Source organism: Glycine max, chromosome 18, assembly GCF_000004515.6.
Source record: "Glycine max cultivar Williams 82 chromosome 18, Glycine_max_v4.0, whole genome shotgun sequence".
Lineage (NCBI taxonomy): Eukaryota > Viridiplantae > Streptophyta > Magnoliopsida > Fabales > Fabaceae > Glycine > Glycine max.
Window position 1 is genome coordinate 51,413,579 of NC_038254.2, and position 19,582 is coordinate 51,433,160.

The 19,582-nt window shown below is 29.4% G+C and overlaps 3 protein-coding genes across 3 annotated transcripts; all 3 read left to right on the forward strand.

The window, feature by feature from the left end:
• The first annotated feature begins 4,162 nt into the window (after nucleotides 1-4,162).
• On the forward strand, nucleotides 4,163-5,854 carry LOC100812130 (probable phosphopantothenoylcysteine decarboxylase). Its single transcript, XM_003551592.4, has 2 exons — nucleotides 4,163-4,527; nucleotides 5,329-5,854. The coding sequence occupies exons 1-2, from the start codon at nucleotides 4,198-4,200 to the stop codon at nucleotides 5,623-5,625; spliced, it is 627 nt and encodes a 208-aa protein (XP_003551640.1). The 5' UTR covers nucleotides 4,163-4,197; the 3' UTR covers nucleotides 5,626-5,854.
• Nucleotides 5,855-12,332: 6,478 nt separating this feature from the next.
• LOC100812679 (probable phosphopantothenoylcysteine decarboxylase) lies at nucleotides 12,333-14,051 on the forward strand. The gene is made up of 4 exons (XM_014770710.1): nucleotides 12,333-12,647; nucleotides 13,406-13,681; nucleotides 13,785-13,870; nucleotides 13,967-14,051. The coding sequence occupies exons 1-4, from the start codon at nucleotides 12,333-12,335 to the stop codon at nucleotides 14,049-14,051; spliced, it is 762 nt and encodes a 253-aa protein (XP_014626196.1).
• Nucleotides 14,052-15,074: 1,023 nt separating this feature from the next.
• On the forward strand, nucleotides 15,075-16,348 carry LOC100783106 (cucumber peeling cupredoxin). Its single transcript, XM_003552302.5, has 2 exons — nucleotides 15,075-15,408; nucleotides 15,688-16,348. The coding sequence occupies exons 1-2, from the start codon at nucleotides 15,213-15,215 to the stop codon at nucleotides 16,119-16,121; spliced, it is 630 nt and encodes a 209-aa protein (XP_003552350.1). The 5' UTR covers nucleotides 15,075-15,212; the 3' UTR covers nucleotides 16,122-16,348.
• The last annotated feature ends 3,234 nt before the right edge of the window (nucleotides 16,349-19,582 follow it).

Below are 19,582 nucleotides of genomic sequence, written 5' to 3' on the forward strand. Positions count from 1 at the left end.
TAATACATCTAGAAATTTAAAAAATAATCTTATAAAAAAGATAAATAATTTTTTTAAAATAATCTTATAATTAAGAGCAAAAGAAGTAATAATAATAATAATAATAATAATAATAATAATAATAATAATAATAATAATATATTTTATTTTCAATATTTATAATTTAAAATAAATCTAATCTTTAATATGTCTTTTTTTGTGAAATGATTTTTTTATTTACATTTCTTTTCATATTTTTATACTTGACTGCCTTTGAAGGTGTCAAACACTAAATCACCCTTTCATAAATGAGTCATTATATCATAAAGAGAAGTGCTAGATACTTTTTAATAAACTCCTCTATACATATTTTTTTGTTAGTTAAAATGTATTAAAAAATATAAAATTAAAAGAGAAAAATAATCATTAAGATGTGAGATCAATTTTAACCAATAAAAAAAACTATGCTCAAAAGAGCGTGAAGTGACATTTCTCTTCCATACAAATGTTTTACGCTTTTGCATATGCGTAAATTAATTGTGAGGAAGTGGTTATGATTCTGTAACAACGACAAATTTAATTCAAGGGTTCAATTCATGTACAAGGGAAGGCAAGCATGTGCCTGGACCCTGCATACAAAAAGCAACATCTTTATAAAAGAATGGTGATGACCGAGATTTAAAAAAAAAAATTATTATGCTTTATAAGCCTAAATGTTTTATAAATTTGTAGTTATATTTAATTAATATATAATAATTTATTAAAAGTTAAAACACCCACTTGTAGTTATATTCAAGTGATTGTTAAGAATTGTTAATTATATAAGAACCATTCTTATACCATGCTTCTAACTTAACCCTACAACCGTGAACTGGAATGATTCTTGTGCATAAGAACTCAATGAGAGCTACAATTAGAGATGCTATTAGTTTTTCAGCATAAGAATGTACACCAGTAGATTTTATATATTGCATTGTATAGGGTCCATAAAATACATGCAGGCCCTTATGTGACACTTCGAGTCACACATCAATCCGATAGTCATGTGATTGTAACAAGAGTGCAAATTAACGCTCCATCCTTAATCGCCAAATCTCCAACCTATTAATATTTGAATATATTTATCTATTGGTATGCAGATAATGAATTATCTGTAAGGTCACGTATTATCTACAAGATACAATTATCTTTTACGTTTATCTATAAGAAAATGTTTATCTCTAATATTATCTATAAGCTCTCTGCTATTATCTACAAGTCGGAAATAATCTGCACTACAACAATCTTACAAACAAGGACCAGCGATCGCACTCAACCACTGTACATATAAGTTTCATTGAATCCTCTACACATCCCATCACACATTCAGAGCAACAAGCTTGCCTCTCTCTCCCTTGTTCACTCAAGCTTTACTTAAGCATATATTTTGCTTTGTTCTTCTCACTCATATTTTTACTTGAGCGTCGGAGTTCTTTATTTTTTAGATTTTTCCTCCTATCAAAAGTATCTCTCCAAACCAACATGTGCAATTCGAGACTCTACTCAACCACGCCCACACACATAAGTTTTTGGGTCGAGAGAGTTTCTAAAGTGTCAGTTAATTTGGGGAATTTTGATATTGTTGGTTTATAAACCAATAACAATCCAACTATATTGGTTGAGTTTGTTTAATTAAAAAAAAAATTTAAATAAGTATTTTTTAATAAGTATATAGAATTTACTTCTTAAAGCGGAAAACAATAATTTAGACAAAAACACAAAATCATAAAGTTATTTATTTATTAAAATAAACATTTATTTTAATAAATAAATTTAAACAAACTAGTTCATTATCTCATTATTTTGATTTTTAATGATAATTATATATTTCAATTTAGTCCATGTATAATTAAAAATTCAAAATATTTTTAAAAAAATGTACTTTTTAATCTCACGTAACCAAACATCTCTTCGCAACAAACATAATCACATTCAATTCAAACCAAAACCCTGAACAGCAAACATATACACATCTCGGGTTCCATTTCGGGTCCAGGTTGAATCATTGACTGAAGAATACAAACTGCTGGTACGTAGCAATTAGACTAGTGGTTGCTAAAGTGGAAGGTGGCGACAATGAAGAAGAACAAGGAAATCTTGAGTGTGAGGGGTGTCCGGAGAAAATCGTCGGCCATTATTGGGAATTTTGGTCGTGGATCAAAGAATGAAGGGTGCGAGTTAAAAGATTTTCTTTTGACATGTAGTGCTTCACTAATTGTCACTTCTTAGATAAATAATAAATGCAATGACACAGTAAGTTATGTGAACTTTTATTTGTGTGGGGTTAACAACATATTAAAAGGTATTTTTCATAAAAATTGATTATTAAATGTAGTTTAAATGTCTAGACACTGAGAAAGATATACGAAGAGAAAAGAATTTCAAAAAAATATTTTAATTATACAAGGATTAAATTAAAATATACATTATAAAATTATCATTAAATATCAAAATAATGACATAATAATGTACTTAATTACCATTGCTTAAAAATCCAACAGTATTAAAACCCCCTAAGTAACGGCGACACCGGAGAAACTATATTGTGTTAATTAATATATGTTTTGTTTTCTTGAAAAAAATCTTAAATTTGAGTCTTTTACGAATAACAAATTTAATTAAGAAAAATAACCTAATGAAACTGTGAATATTCTTAGTTGAGCAAATTCTCCACTATAAAAAAAATACTCGTTCTCTTAAACTAAATAAGAAATTTCATATTTGTTTAATGGAAAATTATAAACCTACTATTAAATGAAAACAAAGATAATACTACTATAGTTTTGTGATTGGTCCTTCTAGCACTAGTCTAATTAAAATTTTAGCACTTTTGTTCTCACTACCTTACTATTTAATACATATAATTGCAAATATTTTCAAATTTTAATTTCCATTACTATTTATTCATAAATAAATCAACATTTAAGCAATTATTAATATCATATTCATTAAAATATTTTAAATTTATGAGATCATTTTATAATTAAATTTTAATATTCAAGGATCAATTTGATATTAAATTATATTTTTAAGATTAATTTGATATTAAATTACAAAATTTAAAATCAATTTATCATTAAATTATTAGCATCACCAATTTGTCATATTTTTTATATTTGGATATTAAATTTAAATTTTTTCATCTTTAAAGAATCAATGGTACCATCTCACACTTTCTTTCACACAACAAGAAGATGGGCATTTATCCAATTTTTTTCTTTATAATAAACAATTCAAATTTAATTTTTTGTCACCATTTAAAAAATATATTAGTATGTCATTCCATTTTATGATTTAGTATAAAAAAATTAAATGAATAGACTTTCAAAAAATAAAATAAAAAATTACTTCTAATTGGTTATGGGCTTAATTTGGGGTTATTATTTGTTTGTTATAGGTCAAAAACAAATGTTTGACTCTCGGTCTCACAACACAAAATGCCGCGAGTCAGAGCTTCCTCAGAGTAAATTCAAAAGGCTTGAACTTGCCATATCTCTCTGTTCTTCTTCTTCTGATTCTGAAAGATGTTGTAAGAAAGAGAAGAGAGCTTCCTCAATAATCATAATTTCATAATTTTATAGCTCATAAGGTGATGGAATTTCTTTTACACTTCCATTCTTTTGTTTTATTCTTCTTTCCTTTGCTTTTGCATCATTTGGTGATGAGTTCTCGAGCAACCCATTAACGATAGAAGTTTCAAAATCGATTCTTTAATGGGATTTCCCAATCTTCGTTTAATTTTGAATAATAGGTCGTGCGTGATTGAATAAATTCGTCTGTTTCAAGATTCGGTTCTGCCTTTCCTTGCAGTGATCATGAATGGTCTCTGAATATGCCTTAACAACTTTCTTTCTTGATTATCCGTATGATTAGGTTAATGTTACAAGCAATTCTCTCTCTCTCTCTCTCTCTCTCTCTTTCTTAATGATCCCTATGCTTAAGTTGTGATTTTACATGTTTGTGAGGCTGCGATTATGATTCTGTAACAAGAATGAATCTTCATTCCCTTCATCTAGTAGAGGTGGTATATATGAATTCACGATGGTTGGTTTTTTGAATTTTTGCATTAATGTGGATATGCATAGATGTTGTAGCTGATAGATGAAAACTGAGATATGGTTATATATTGACAAATTCAGGACAACGTACAACCAAGATTATTGTTGAAATCTGTGGGTGATGGATTGCTCAGATTCTGCCAGTGTTAAAGCAAAGTCTGAGGCAAAACTTGGTGTTCCGAGGAAGCCTCGAGTTCTACTTGCAGCTTGTGGATGCGTTGCTGCTGTAAAATTTGGGCTTCTTTGTCATTGTTTTATAGAATGGGCAGACATAAGAGCTGTTGTCACACAATCATCGTTGCGTTTTATTGATAGAGCATCAATTCCCAATGGTGTATTTGTTTATTATGATGAGTATGAATGGTATAGTTGGAAGAGAATGGACATTGAGCTTCTTGAATGGGCTGATATCATGGTCATTGCTCCGTTATCGGCACATACCCTTGCCAAGGTAATCAAACCGCTAAAACTTCTCTAACTACATTGTCATATGGTAGATAGACTCTTTACTATGTTTTAAACAAGTTGGCTTTTCTAAAATTATACAATTCAAATGAATCATCTACTTGACTATAGCAACAATAAAAGTCATGTCCTAGTAAGTGAGGTCGGCTATACACCACATTATACCATTTATAGTGTGTTTGGATCCATGTCCAACCTCCAAAAACATGGATCAAATACGTGATAATCTGAAGTTACAGAGAGTAGCTTCTTCTTTAACGTGGAAATTTGACGTGAATCTTGTGGGACGCGACACACAACCAGACATGCTATTAGTTTGATTAAAAACCAAAATTTTAGAGATAATATTTATCATGAAATTCCTCTTAATCAAAAAATTCATTCAATATTCTTCTTGATATCCCTCCATCCTATTTCATACAACTAAAAACCATGAATCTATTCTCCTCACTTGTGCTTCTAGGCGGTCTTCTTTATTTGTCTAAATCACCTTAATTAATTTTCTATCATCTTTTGGGATACAACTATTTTGTATCCTGTTATTTCTTATATAATTACACATTCATCTTAACATTATCATTTCTGCGATAAACACCTTCCTTTTTCTCTTGTCTACTATGCATATAAATATATGTTCATTTGTAACATGTAATGTCAGTCGTCATGCTTACATCTTGTAAAGGGGCTACGTGCAAGTTTCTAGCTATTGTATGTGCATACACAGTTAAATGTTGTCAATTTCTTCTATACATTTCTTATCTTAACTTTTGTAGATACGGTGTTGTAGATTGCAGGAGGATACTGTGACAATCTACTGACAGGTACTGTGAGAGGATGGGACCCGAGAAAGAAGCCAATATTTGTTGCACCATCGATGAACCCTTTCATGTGGAAAAATCCTTCGACAGAAAAGCATTGCAAAAAGTGCATTGATGAGCTTGGCATTTCTCTCATCCCACCTATTTCACAGAGGTCAGGTGAAGGGGAATATAGTACTGGTGCAATGGCTGAACCTTCTGACATTTCCCGCAATGTTATGATCTCTTATTCGAAGTTTCAGAAAAAGAATGTTGGTGGGGTTTAGCCATGTTCACAATTATGGCTCCTATTTGTTTCATTTTTTTCTTCTATTGATTGGTCCTTTTTGATATTTTATTAGTTGCATCCATTGTGATTATATGTAGTTGCAGTGTGCTTCTATATGAGGGAAAAGTTCATTCTTACTTGTGTTGTGGTTTACTTCAATCAACATATACAATTTTTGCAGAATTACTGTTATGAATCAGAAATTGTCGAATGACAGGTGATTATGGAAAGCCAGATTGGGATATCATTTTATTTTTTAACTAGATTGTGGACTAGTTCGATGCATGAGTTTAAATATGTGAGAGAAATTGTTGCCTATTTTTAGAAGAAATAGATATATATTTATAAATTGATGGGCGATTTAGATTGTTAGCACTATACGAGGATTTCATGTTGAAAAAATAGGAATGGAAATGACAAAAAAAAATCTGAATAACTATAAACTAGCTTTTGTCTAAATCATGATTATGCGATTTTCATAAATTAGACTAAACATGCTAGTACTTGTTTGTCCAAAAATATGTGTCATTGATGATGAAATGGTAGTAATATAGAAAGATTTTTTAGTGATAAAAAAAAAACATTATAGTTGAAAAGCTCTTGTGTTGATCACTTTGAGCTTCCATTAATGCTTTGCGTAATTGCAGCCAGAATCTAGCACTTAGATTATTGTTTGTCACTTACGAATGGCATTACTTAATTTTTTTTATTTTTTATTTGCATCTGTCGTATATTACTGCTTCCGTACACACACACACATATTTATAATACTTCTTCTATTAATTATTTTTAGATTACACATATCTTAGTTTAAATAAGAGAGACTCTGTTGATAAATAATTAGAAGAAAAAGAAATATTAATTACAAAGATAATTTTTTTAAAAATATATGAATTTATGATAAATTTATTACTATCAACGAAATTAACTATCTTTTCTAATTTTTATGAATTAATAATTAAGTCTTATACATAAAAACGGATGGAGTATTATTTTTATTGTCAATCTCATAGTTTGAGTAAAAAAATATATAAAATATATGTAAAATCTTAAAATTATAAAAAAAAAATATGCTTGCTTTGCCTTGATGGTCTGAACTCTTTCATTCTAACGTGAATTAAATCTCCTACAATTATTTGAAGTTCAATTAATATGTTAGTTATAGTTTTTAATCCGTGCAAGGGTGAATATGAACTTGTGATGGTTCGTTTTCTCATTCTCATTTCTGTCATATTCAAAATACTAAGAATCAATTCATAACTAATTATAAAATTAGACTATTGGATAAAAATAGTCAACTCATAAGAAAGTAATTTATTTGTCTTAATTTCATTCATAACATAATAAAGACAATCATAAATAAACTACGCTCTCAATTGACCTACTATTGTGTATCTTCAAAATAAAGTTGTCTCAAATAATTAAAAAATAAAGCTCTATTTAGTATCTAGTAATAATAGGCTTATTTTTCATAAAACAACCCCTTCACATGAAGTTGTTTGGCAAAAGACAGGTCTATACTTAAAAGATTCTCCCCATAAACAAATATTACATTTATATAGAATCATATTCATCTTTGTTGTCCACATCTATATTAAGTATTGGATGAATAATTTCAAAATAGGCCTCCATCCACATGACATATGTGAAAAACTTGTCACAATAGTTCTCCACATCGTCTCTTTTATAAGCTATACAAGAACAAACATATTTGCATGGCAAGCCCAAGATCTACCAAAAATTACATTAGCATGTTTTTTTCAGTCAATTTAACAACAAACTTGTTGAATCCATCCTTTACTTGGAATTCATCCCATCTAGCAAATGTTATAGTACAATGTTGTTCAATAACATATTTAATAATAGCAGGTGCAACTTCAATGAAAAGAGATTCATGCAAAAACTCATTTATTTCTGGTCGCATACAAATGAATACAACTAATATTTGAATTTCCAACATACATTGACATAACATCAAAATCATTAGCCAGGGGACGATAATTACCATTAGCACATTGAAACCACATAATGAAAGCATTATAAGGAAGCAAACCCAATTCGGCTGCAAAAATTATAGATGTCATCAATCACATCATAAAAGTCATACTTATCAGGATCCACATTGTTGAGGTGGCATGTTTGCCCTCTCAATTCCACAAAATAGACCAAAAAATATACATTCCCTAGATCTAGACCCAAATATGGATGGTCTTCCATTATGTTTCCTACATGCTGACAACCAAATAATAAAATAGTCAAACAATGGGTCAATAACACAGAACTAGAAAGACAAGTAATCAAAACAACAACAGTAAATCCAATAGTGGTCCCCAAAAACAAAAAAAGTTACCCTATGAACAACAGTAAATCCAAAAATAATAGTGGTCCCCAACAACAGTGCTAATGTACAACAACAATTGTCTCAAACAACAATAGTTGTCTTAAACAACAATAGTGGTCCACAAAAACAGTAAAACCCACTCAAATCGCATTAACCATATTAAAAAACTGAACTCTAAGGTTTAAATACAAATATGAAACATGCACCTTAACAAATTCAAACATTCAATGTTGCACATTTCAGGTCAAACCACAAGCAAACCTACAATGACCAACTCGAACCATCGACCAAACACAATCGTCAAAGCCGACATAGAAGCCAAACACCACCATGGAACCCGAAATCAGAGAAAATCCTAGCATATGAATATCATAAAACTCAAACCACTAGAGAAATCTACTTTTTACCCAAGCAGACGCATACAGTGGCTATTGAAATCCTAGTAGATGAAGATGGTGGTCATGAAACCCGAGAGAAAACTCAAAACCTAGCATAACACATTTCGGGGGTTTTAGGACATGTGAAGGAGCAACAAAATGAGGGATTTGAGAACTATCAAGGGTAATTTCAACCTTTCACAAATACAATGACAATGTTAATTAATAGATTCGGTCAGGGGGTGCAAAAGAAATACATTTTAAGAAAGGAGATGCATGTGTAATATGTCCAAACATGAGAGGGTTTGTGTAATTTGCTTTTAAAATTTTAACACTTTGGTCATCATTATCTAATTCACTTATTATTTAATACACATTGCAAATAATAAATATGTTCAAATTTTGACTTTCTGTTACATATAACAAATAAATAATGGACTAAATGTCACTTTTTTCATTATGTTTTAGTATTTTTTTTTCATTCTAGTAAATGAAATTTTAAAATATTTATTTTGGTTTTTATCTTTTCAAAAGTTTTATTTTGATACATTAAGTTTTAAAAGTTTCATTTTGATTATTTATGTTTTTCGTTAATCCTTTATATTTTTGAAATTTTTATTTTGGTCTTTTCTTTTGATTTTCGTTAGCAAACGTTAGTGTTATGTTAATTTTTAAATAATTAACTTAAAATAGTGCACCTAAAAATGATAACAAGACACAAAATCACCGCTGCAACGTTAGATCTAAAACTTTTCATCACCATTGGGACCCAAATATTTTTATCTATGTTGGTGTTGGGTCATGGTGTGGTTATTGGGTGACATAATATTGGTATTGTTTGGTGGATGAATGTTGTAGATCTGATTTGTTTGTTGGTCATGATTGTAGTGCTAAGGAGGTTGTAGATCTAAGTAGACAAAAGTTGCATTGTTTATGTTGTGATGCTTATGGAATTTGCAGAAGAAGATAATAGAAGTTAGAAAAATATGTGGTTGAATGCATTTTAAAACAATAGTGACGATTCTAGCCACCACTATTTCAAATTAATTATTTCAAAATTTTAATTAACGACACATTAACGTTTGATTATGAAAATTAGAATAAATGACCAAAATGAAACTTTCAAAAACATAGAGGATCATATGAAACTTTCAAAACATAAAAGATCAAAATGAAACTTTTAAAACTTAATATACCAAAATGAAACTTTTAAAAATATAAAGGATCAAAATGATGTTCTACGTAAAGAACCAAAAATAAAACTTTTAAATTTAATATACCAAAAAAAACAATACTAAAACATAATAAATGAAAAATAACATTTAACTTAAATAATTCAACATCGGAGCACCTATTAACATCATGTTTACTTTGTCAAATAAATTATTTTATCAAATACCTGAAATTCAATGTGTTAGCTTAATAATTTTAAATTATCAACTCAATTATTTTGATATTCACTAGTTTTTTTTTTAATTTTCAATTAACTTTTCAGTTAATCTTACTAAACAAAACAAGATATGAATACAAGGGAATGTTTTAAGTAATATATGATGATCTAAAATAAAAAAAAACTATTTTTTTAAATTAAAATACTAAACTTCATATTTGTATTTGGAAAATTATAAACCTACTATAAAAGGAAAATAGAGTTAATATATTTTTGTAAATGATCTACGACACTCGTCTAACTAAAATTTTAGCACTTTGGTTATTAATATGTAACTCACTTATTATTTGAACACATAATTGCAAATAATAAATATGTTCATATTTTGACTTTCCGTTACATATAACAAATGAATAATTCAACACTGGGGCACTTAATATCATATTTATTCAGTCAAAAAAATTAAGATAAAATATGTTTGAGGTCTTCTAAAATTTTAAAAAATATTAATTTTATTTTTATAAAAAAATTTGTTTAATTTCATCTCTCTAAAAACAAAACATATTTTTGTTGATTTTCAGTTATAATTTCTTTGGACACTAATCTAAGGTAACTAACAGACTTACATGTGTAATTTGATTAACAAATGAACTAAATAATTTGTGGCAGTTAAAATTTTCTAAAATAAATTAAAAATTTCTAGTGATTAAAATCCTCTAAAAATCATAATTTTTGTCACTTTTTATGTAATTTTCTCACAGTGGGACTGGGGAAAGACAAAACAATAGTAGATTTTGGTGTCTTCTAAGTTTGTTTAAGAAGATAAAGAAAAACTAATTAAATTTGTTAGCCATGTCGTGAGATCTTCTAATAGAGTTATTAGTGAAAATCAATAAAAATATATTCTATTTTTAGAGGGACCAAATTAATACAAAACAAAATTAATATTTTTCATATTTTACAGTGATCTTAAACATATTTTATCCAAAAAAAATATCATCTTTATTAGAATATTTCCTGATGTGTAGTTTCTAAATTGAAATTTATAAATTTTAAATTTTTTATTCATCCAAAACAATTTAAATTTTATTTTTTTATTATAATTTAAATTTTTTTAATTCTTGATTCTATCTTCACTTGATCCGTATAACTCATTCGAATTATGTAATTCACAATGAGTTATATGGAATCCAACAAGCACGAAGCAACCATTAATGCCATTAACGAAGAACAAGAAAGCTTATCTTGATGGTGAAAACAGCACGCAGCGAAAGAGACGTCCTCAAAGTCGACAATGGCGGTGGCACGATAGAAACCGACAAAGAGGAAGCAAGAAGACGAAGGAAGAAGGTGAGAAGGGAGACGGTGTCGTAGCACTCAGGCGAGGAAGGAACATTAATGCGAGAGAGGGTTTTTAAAATTTAAGTGAAGGATATTTTTGTCACTTCACTTAAATTGCTGGGTGCCCTTAGTAACATTCTCATTTTTTTCTTATAGGTCCAAAACAAATGTTTAACACTCACAGCACAAAATGCCGCGAGTCACAGGTTCCTCGGAGTAAATTCAAAAAGCTTAAACTTGCCACGTGTCTCAGTTCTTCTTCGGATTTTGAAAGCTGTTGAAAGAAAGAGAAAGAGCGTTTTGTCAATCATCAAATCATAAGGTGATGGACTTTCTTTTACACTTCCATTCTTTGCTTTTCTCATTCTTCCCTTTGGTTTTGCGTCATTTGGTGATGAATTCTCGAGCACCATATCAATGTTAAAGGCTTCAAAATCGAGTCTTTGATCGAAGTTTCCAACCTTTATGTAATTTTAAATAATGGGTTGTGCACTTCTTGTTGCGTGTGATGTGTATGATAGAAAAGAATTCGTCCTTTTCAAGATTCAGTTCTGCCTCTTATTGCTGTGATCATGCATGGTCTCTGAATTAATATGCCTTACAAAGTGTCAAAAAGTGAAAGCAAAATCTTTGATCGAAGTTTCCAACCTTTATGCAATTTTAAATAATGGTTTGTGCACTTCTTGTTGTGTGATGTGTATGATAGAAAAGAATTCGTCCTTTTCAAGATTCAGTTCTGCCTCTTATTGGTGTGATCATGCATGGTCTCTGAATTAATATGCCTTACAAAGTGTCAAATAGTGAAAGCAAAATCTTCTTTGGTTTGTCATCAACTCAATTCAACTGTGTTATTTCAGTTTGCTTAAGTTGTCAACTTTATTTCTTGATGGTCCTTTATGATTGAATGTGTTGGTGTAATATGGAATTAACATATAAGTGAGAAAAATATCTATAAACCTAAGTTTAAATATTTTGAGTTAAAATATTGTATCAGATTCATTTATATGGAATTAATTTTCATACAATTATTTAATGTTCAACATGTTAATTACAATCTTCTACAATTATTTAATGGTCAGTATATTGATTACAGTTTTTAATCTGTGCACGAGTGAATATATTAGCTTGTGATGTTTCCTTTATGATTCTTAGCATTAATAGATGTTCTAGCTGATGGATGAAAACTGAGATATGGTTATATATTGAAAAATTCAGGACAAGGTACAAACCATGATTATTGTTGAAATCTGAGGGTGATGGATTGCTCAAATCCTGCCATTACAAAAGCAATGTCTGAGGGAGTTCGGCTTCATACTGTTCCGAGGATGCCTCGGATTCTACTTGCTGCTTGTGGATGTATTGATGCGCTCAAATTCAGACTACTTTGTCAAGAGTTTTCAGGATGGGCAAAAATTAGTGTTGTTTTCACAAAATCATCGTTACGTTTTATTGATACAGAATCATTATTTCCTAAAGGTCTAAATGTTTATCGAAGTAATTCTGCCAATGAACTTCTTCAATGGGCTGATATCATGGTCATTGCTCCACTATCGGCACACACCCTTGCCAAGGTAATCAAACCCCTAAAACTTTGCAGATTTTGGCTCTTTCTCTCTACATTGTCATATGATTGATAGCGACTTTACTATGTACTAAACAAATTGTCTTTTCTAAAATTATACAATTTAGATTAATCATTAATTATGAATCATTTACTACAGCAACAATATCCTATAGAGGTTGGCTGCGATCAGTATGAGTCGATTAAAGACTAATTTCAAAGATATTGTGGCATTATTATTATTTACTGAGATTTTTGTTAACAACTTCGTTTAGTATTTTTCTTGATCTTTTTCTTCTCCTTTCTCATGACTAAATACCATGTAATATACTGTCCTTTATTGTGCTTTCAATGGCCTTATTTGTTCATATTCAAACCACACTTCAATAGATTTTGTCATTTTTTTTAAAATGGTGTCACACTAATATCTTCTATCATACAATCATTTTGTATCTTATCGTTTTTATATAGTTATATTTATTTTGACATTCTCATTTCATTTATGCTACTCTTACTCTCTTTTTCCCCCTCATATTGTCTATTTTAAAAGCCAGTATTCACTAATCACCATTACTACTATTTAGTACATGAACCATCTACTATGGTCTATGTCTATAAATATGCTCCTATATATTATAAGATCGATGTTCAGTTCTTGCTGTCATGTTTACATCTATTTTATGTACATATGCAGTTGAAAATTACCAATATTGTGTTCTGTATACTTCTTATTTAGTTTTCACTTTTAGAGATATTATGGTGTTGTAGATTGTGGGAGGGATTTGTGACGATCTACTGACAAGAATTGTACAAGCATGGGACCGCAAGAAGCCATTTTATGTTGCACCATCGATGCACCTTTTTATGTGGAAAAATCCTTTCACAGAAAGGCATCTCAAGTGCATAGAAGAAGAACATGACATTACAATCATCACACGCAAAGAAAGGGGCAGCATGACAGTCATCGAACCCCAAGAAGATGAAGATAAAGGGGAGGAATGTGAGATTGGTGCAATGGTTGAACCTTCTGAAATTTCTTACACTGTGAAGATCGCTCATGAAATCATTTTGACATATTATCCATGTTGACAATTATGGCACCTATGTTTTTTTCCCCATTGATTGGTTCTTTTTGATCTCTTATTAGTTGCTGTGTAATTCTGTTAGTGCTATGGGGTGTTGCTTGTGCACTAACATAGTTGTAGATGTAGATGTATGTGCTCTTGTAGTTGGGTATTCTGTAGTTTAGTTTTCGAAAATTGCACTTGTAGGAAAATATCTTAGTTGTTTGCTGTAATTGAGATTTTTTAACAAATTGGGTGGTTATAGTCAATATGGGTCTCGTTTAGATACTAGTCAATATGCATGGTTGGGAGAAGATGGAGTTGCTAGAAAGCAAATGAATGCACTTTGAAATTAGAAATCGTTGTTACTTTTTTTGATGGAAATCAAAATGAAATTATTACTTTTTTTGTTGGTGTAGCCACTTGTGTAGATTGGAAAAAGAAAATCCAAAATCTAGAAGGGAGCAGATGGTGGTGCAAATAGTGATGTGGAAGAATTAGGTTATGAAAATGAAAAAACAAAGAAAAGTAATTAATATTGATTAAAAAGATTAATTTAAATTCTCTACAAAATTAATTTAAATATATAAAAGATTAATCAATACTTAACCTTTTATTCTTTTATTGTAGATAAATTCACCGGTGGACCACTTAGAATCTTCCCCACCTTAGTTAGACCCACACATTAATTAATGTTTGTAAGAAAGTTTAGAAAGAGAAATGCCAACTCATGCCTTACTTGCTTTGACCTTCTGAGGTCTTCAAAATTGGAACCTACGTGGTAAGCACCAACTCTCCTTAGACCAGTTTAGAAACGAGGATTTTTAAGTATTTTAAATATGATTTTTTTGTTTATTTTTTAATAATTTTCATTAATGTTTAATTTAAAGCATTTGTTTATATACATTATTGATATTAGGATATAAACGATAAATATTCATTTCTATTTAATATGTTTTAGATACATTAACATTGTTTTTAATTTTAGGATCTTTATTCCTAAAAAATGTGAGACAACAATAAATTAATTTAAAAAATAAAAAATTTAAATTTAATTATTGAATATATAAAAATTGTAAAAAATTAATCATGTAAAATAATTTAATGACAAATTAATTCTTAAAATTTATAATTTAATATAAAATTATTGTTAAAAAATATAATTTATTGTCTAATAGATTCTCAAATGATAAAATTTAATAATAAAATAATTTTACAAATTTAATAACATAATTAATCTTTCCAATTTTTTAATTTTTATACATTCAATAATTAAATCTAAATTTTTCATTTTTAAAAATTCAATTTTTATTGTCTTATACTTCTGAAAACTAAAATAAATATTTATCTAAAAGTTTTGTCATGTTATCAAACACAGTCAACCCCTCATTTGCACGCAGTTTCATGCACTTAAAAAGATTTCTTTTAAAAGAATAAATTATAGACAAAGTATACATAACCACGCAATTTACAAATTCACTGTAACACATCTCGCCACCACATCACCGGCAATGGCGCCACCCATCGCGGCGTACATCACGGCCTTCTCCCTCCTCATCACCGTCGTCTCCGCCGCCGAAACCGGTTACCATAACCACACTGTCGGTGGCGCCGCCGGATGGTCCTTCAACTCCACCACCAACACAACCGCCACCAACTACTCTTCTTGGGCTTCTACTCAAACCTTCGACCTTGGCGATTATCTCAGTAAGTAAACTCATTCACTCTTTTCTCTTCTCATTACATTATTATTCCGCTTTTCATAACACGACGTCGTTTTACGCCTTTAATACCTACAGTTCCCCTGTTCTATTGCCGCGAAAACAAATGCAAAATGAAAATCAACATGAAATTGAAATCCGATCGAATCTTTAAACTCATCGCGAATTTCACTTTTTTCAACTCTCAGAATTTCATGAAGCAAACGCGAAAATCTAATTCAATTAATTTTCTGTGTTCTTGTTTTTCTTTTTGCTAATTTTTTAGTTTTCAATACGAACTCGAACCAAACGGTGGTTCAGACTTACAACAAGACGACCTATCTGAACTGCACCGCCTATGATTCCGACAACGGAACCTTCGTGTACAACGGCGGAAGCCGTGGTTTCGGCGAAGCGTTGACCGTTGCTGTGCCGTTGACCATAGTTGGACCGAATTACTTCTTCTCCGACGCCGGCGACGGCGTGCAGTGCCAGCACGGCTTGGCGTTCGAGATTGCCGTCCTGCGCGGTCTCGGCTTGCCGCCGAGTCTCAACCAGCCGCCTCCGCCGCCGTACCAGGAGCCGCCGGGTCCCGATGCCGCTCAGTCTCCGCCGATCACGGTGGCACAGTCTCCCAGCGGCGGCGCGTTCGCGACCCGTGCCGACGTGCGCGTGGTTGTTTACGGCTTCGTTACGGCGTTGGTGCTGCAGTTTCAGTGAGGAATAGGTTAGCTTACGTTGGGTACGCATCATTGGATAATTTTTGTTACAGCTCAGAGTTTCCGCGGACGGCGAAATATTGGACTTGTTTTTTTCTCATTTCCTTTTACATTTCTTTCATTTGTGAGTTTTTTCTTTTTTCTTCTTCTTTGTAGTTAACAGTAAGAAGTGGAAGTTGTTGTAATTTTTGGTTGCACGATACTTTGAATAATCATGTTTTCTGGGCATTTTATTTTTCTTTTCAAAGTTTAGTAAGATGTGTGGCAAGAAGAAGAAAAATGTATGATAAAGTGCATAATGTGATAAAAAAGAAAAATAATTATAATAAAACAAATAGTATTCATATTATTATTTAATTATAATTATATTATGTTCGATAAGTTTATTAGTCACTTTAAAAATCGTATTAATAATTTATATAGCCTGATAAGATTATTTTCTTATTCTTATATTGGATAATAATTAAACTAAAAAAAAAAGTTAAAGCGTGAAAATTAAAAGTATAAGGCTAACACGCGACAAGACTCTAACACTTTTATTTTTTACTATTTTATTTTTCTTTTCAAAATTTACATAGTCTGTGCTATATATTTGGATACATTTCAATGTAATTTAACTCTTAGTTGTTTTATTGTTAGATGATAGAAAAAAAAAAAAAAAAAGCATCCCAACAAGCTTAAAGTTATATATAAAGTTAGTCGTTTTTTATACATCCCTTACAAGTGGAATTTAAAAGCAGAATTTCTTATCATACTTTTAATCAATTGATGAGTGAATTAAATCCTATAAGTACTAATTAAATGGTAAGATCTAGTATAGTTCACACAAGAATTTTGTTTGGGTTAAGTAATTTGTATAAAATCAAGTTTTAAGCAAATGAATAAAATAAATTGATTGATTTTTAAAGTAAGAATCCAGAAATTTAAAATCTATAAATTATAAAGCATCGTAAAATAGAATAAATTTCTACACAAACAAACAATGGAACGCTTACACAAATTGTAAACAACAATAGAGTGGAAGAGCTCGAGATCATCATGGTGATTCTAAACCAACATCTCAATAATAAAACATGTTTTTTCGGTATCTAATAAACTGCAATGCCATCTCAACTGATTATGGTCTTTTAATCTTGATCCTTTAAGTAATAAAAGTTAAATCTCTCAAGTAATAAATATTACTCTATCCATAAAAGAGACACCTATTAGTTACCATTTTCAAACTCAAGCTTTCAAAGCATCCCAATCACCTTAAAGTTATAATATAAAGTTAGTGGAATTTTATATATCCCTTAAAAAGGTGAATTTTCTTACCATACCAAACTCAATTGCCTTTTGATGATTTGATTGATGATATGAAAAATTAAAATGCAAATCGTTATATTCATTTAGATAAGCCTATGAAAAGGGACTTCCTTTCATATTATACTTCAAAACATTCTTGGTTAACATACGTAAATCTCAAATTACAAAAAATGTATGCTTTTTAGGAAGAATGAAAGGGTAGGGGCCATTTTGTATTAATAAAGATACTATAGCGACTAAATTTTTTCATTTATTTTATACAGAAATTAATTTTTAAAGTCATATAAGAAATAATTAGATATAACTTTTTATCTAAATTATAAGAAATATAATGTATTAATTAAAAATTTCTTTTCAATTTTTTAATTAAATAATGTAAAGTCTATTAATTTCACCCTCAATTATTTTTCATGTAGGTGGATACATCTATTTAGTTATTCACAATATAAGTTACACTTATTTTATTGATAGAAGGAAAATATAAGTTACACTTATTTTATTGATAGAAGGAAATGTCTCTTGAATTAAGAACAATGTCATTAAATCACTCAACCGTTTAATTTTATGAATATTTTTAAAATAATTTAAATTTGTTACATTATTAATTAAAATTTACTAACTTTACTATTACCATAAGTCTTGATTAATTATTTTTTATATAAAACACCAGAGATATTATAATCTATAAAGACTAAATAAGTACATGAGTAAATTATCAATTTAATCTCTAAAGTTATGATTCCTTGTCACTTTAGTCTCTAGAATTAAAAAACTTTTTTAAAAAGTCATTAAAAACTATAATTCGTCACTCACTTTAATCTAAATTTACATATAACAAGCGACGACATATGTGATAGGGTAAAAAATTGTAAGTAATTAAATTTAGGGACATTACTAAGGAGCTAGATGAAACAAATTAAAATATCATTTTATTAATTTTGTTAAATTTAAAGACTAAAGTAATAGTATATTATAATTTTAAAGAAGAAATTAACCATTTACTCTAATTAGATACTGAGCAACTCTTGATGGGCAAAATTTTTCTACACCTACGATGATTCTGGAAATGAAAGGGAGCTATCAGCTATGATGTCAATCATAGACAAACATTGTGTCTTAGTCAAAATTTACGTTGGCGTAATTAAAAGTAAGTTGCATATTTTAGCTTTTTTTCTCCTTCTCATCACGAACTAATTGATGTGAAACAATGAAATGAAGTTTATAAGTTTATAAAAGTCGTAAGTTATAATTGTCAAATAATTAACTTGAGATCGCTGAACTATATAAGGCCTTTTAGATGGCTTGAGACCATATTGTTTAGCTAAAAAGTCTTTAACAAAAGCTTTGATCTGTCTTATATATTTAATAAATGGGTTGCACTAAACTAAATCTTTGTATGGGCAAAGCCTTGTGCATTATTTAACCTAGTTATATCTTGATGAATGAATTCTTGTCTTTTATTAATTAATTCTGATTCATAAAAAAAATAACCATGTCATATTTGTTTCACGGATAATATTTTTAGTATGAGAATTGTTATTCATAGGAATAAAGTATGAGAATATTTATTCTCAAATATATTATATATTTGATTAATTATTAAAAATATTGAGAATATTTTTTATATGCTGGAAAGTAATTAAAACGTGTTTATTTGACATTTTTCCCCCTAGGAATATATATAATAATGACTGAAATATTTTTTTTTAGTTTGTTAAAAAATATACAAGCGGGGTAATGTATGGTAGGAGGATATATGTGTATTTTTATTCACCAAAAAGAGATTTTTATCTTATGGGAATAATTATTTCTTATCCTATTTGCTGAGATTAAATATGAATTAAAGACGAGATTATTGCTTATCTAAATATAAATTATATTTGTGATTAATTGTTTTATTACTTAATAATAGACAATAATAGACGAGGAGTAAATTTTTTTCTTGTTTTCTGGGGATTAAATGATTTACCTGTGAAACAAATGCCTAATATAGGATAATAGATTTCATCTTATTTTTAACTCTTGAATTGGTCCAACAAATTAAGATTAGCATGTAATTACATTAGTATCCGAAATATTTTTACCATCAAATTAATTTTTGGAAATAACTACCAATTTTATTTTCTTCATATAATTGTTTTAATAGTCTATTTTTAT

Excerpts from the sequence above, each read along its gene's own strand:
- LOC100783106 (XM_003552302.5), top strand. The coding sequence starts at position 15,213 with ATGGCGCCACCCATCGCGGCGTACATCACGGCCTTCTCCCTCCTCATC. Across the intron at positions 15,409-15,687 it reads CGACCTTGGCGATTATCTCA|TTTTCAATACGAACTCGAAC; the intron begins GTAAGTAAACTC and ends CTAATTTTTTAG.
- LOC100812679 (XM_014770710.1), top strand. The coding sequence starts at position 12,333 with ATGGATTGCTCAAATCCTGCCATTACAAAAGCAATGTCTGAGGGAGTT. Across the intron at positions 12,648-13,405 it reads CGGCACACACCCTTGCCAAG|ATTGTGGGAGGGATTTGTGA; the intron begins GTAATCAAACCC and ends ATGGTGTTGTAG. Across the intron at positions 13,682-13,784 it reads CTTCTGAAATTTCTTACACT|TTGCTGTGTAATTCTGTTAG; the intron begins GTGAAGATCGCT and ends ATCTCTTATTAG.
- LOC100812130 (XM_003551592.4), top strand. The coding sequence starts at position 4,198 with ATGGATTGCTCAGATTCTGCCAGTGTTAAAGCAAAGTCTGAGGCAAAA. Across the intron at positions 4,528-5,328 it reads CGGCACATACCCTTGCCAAG|ATTGCAGGAGGATACTGTGA; the intron begins GTAATCAAACCG and ends ACGGTGTTGTAG.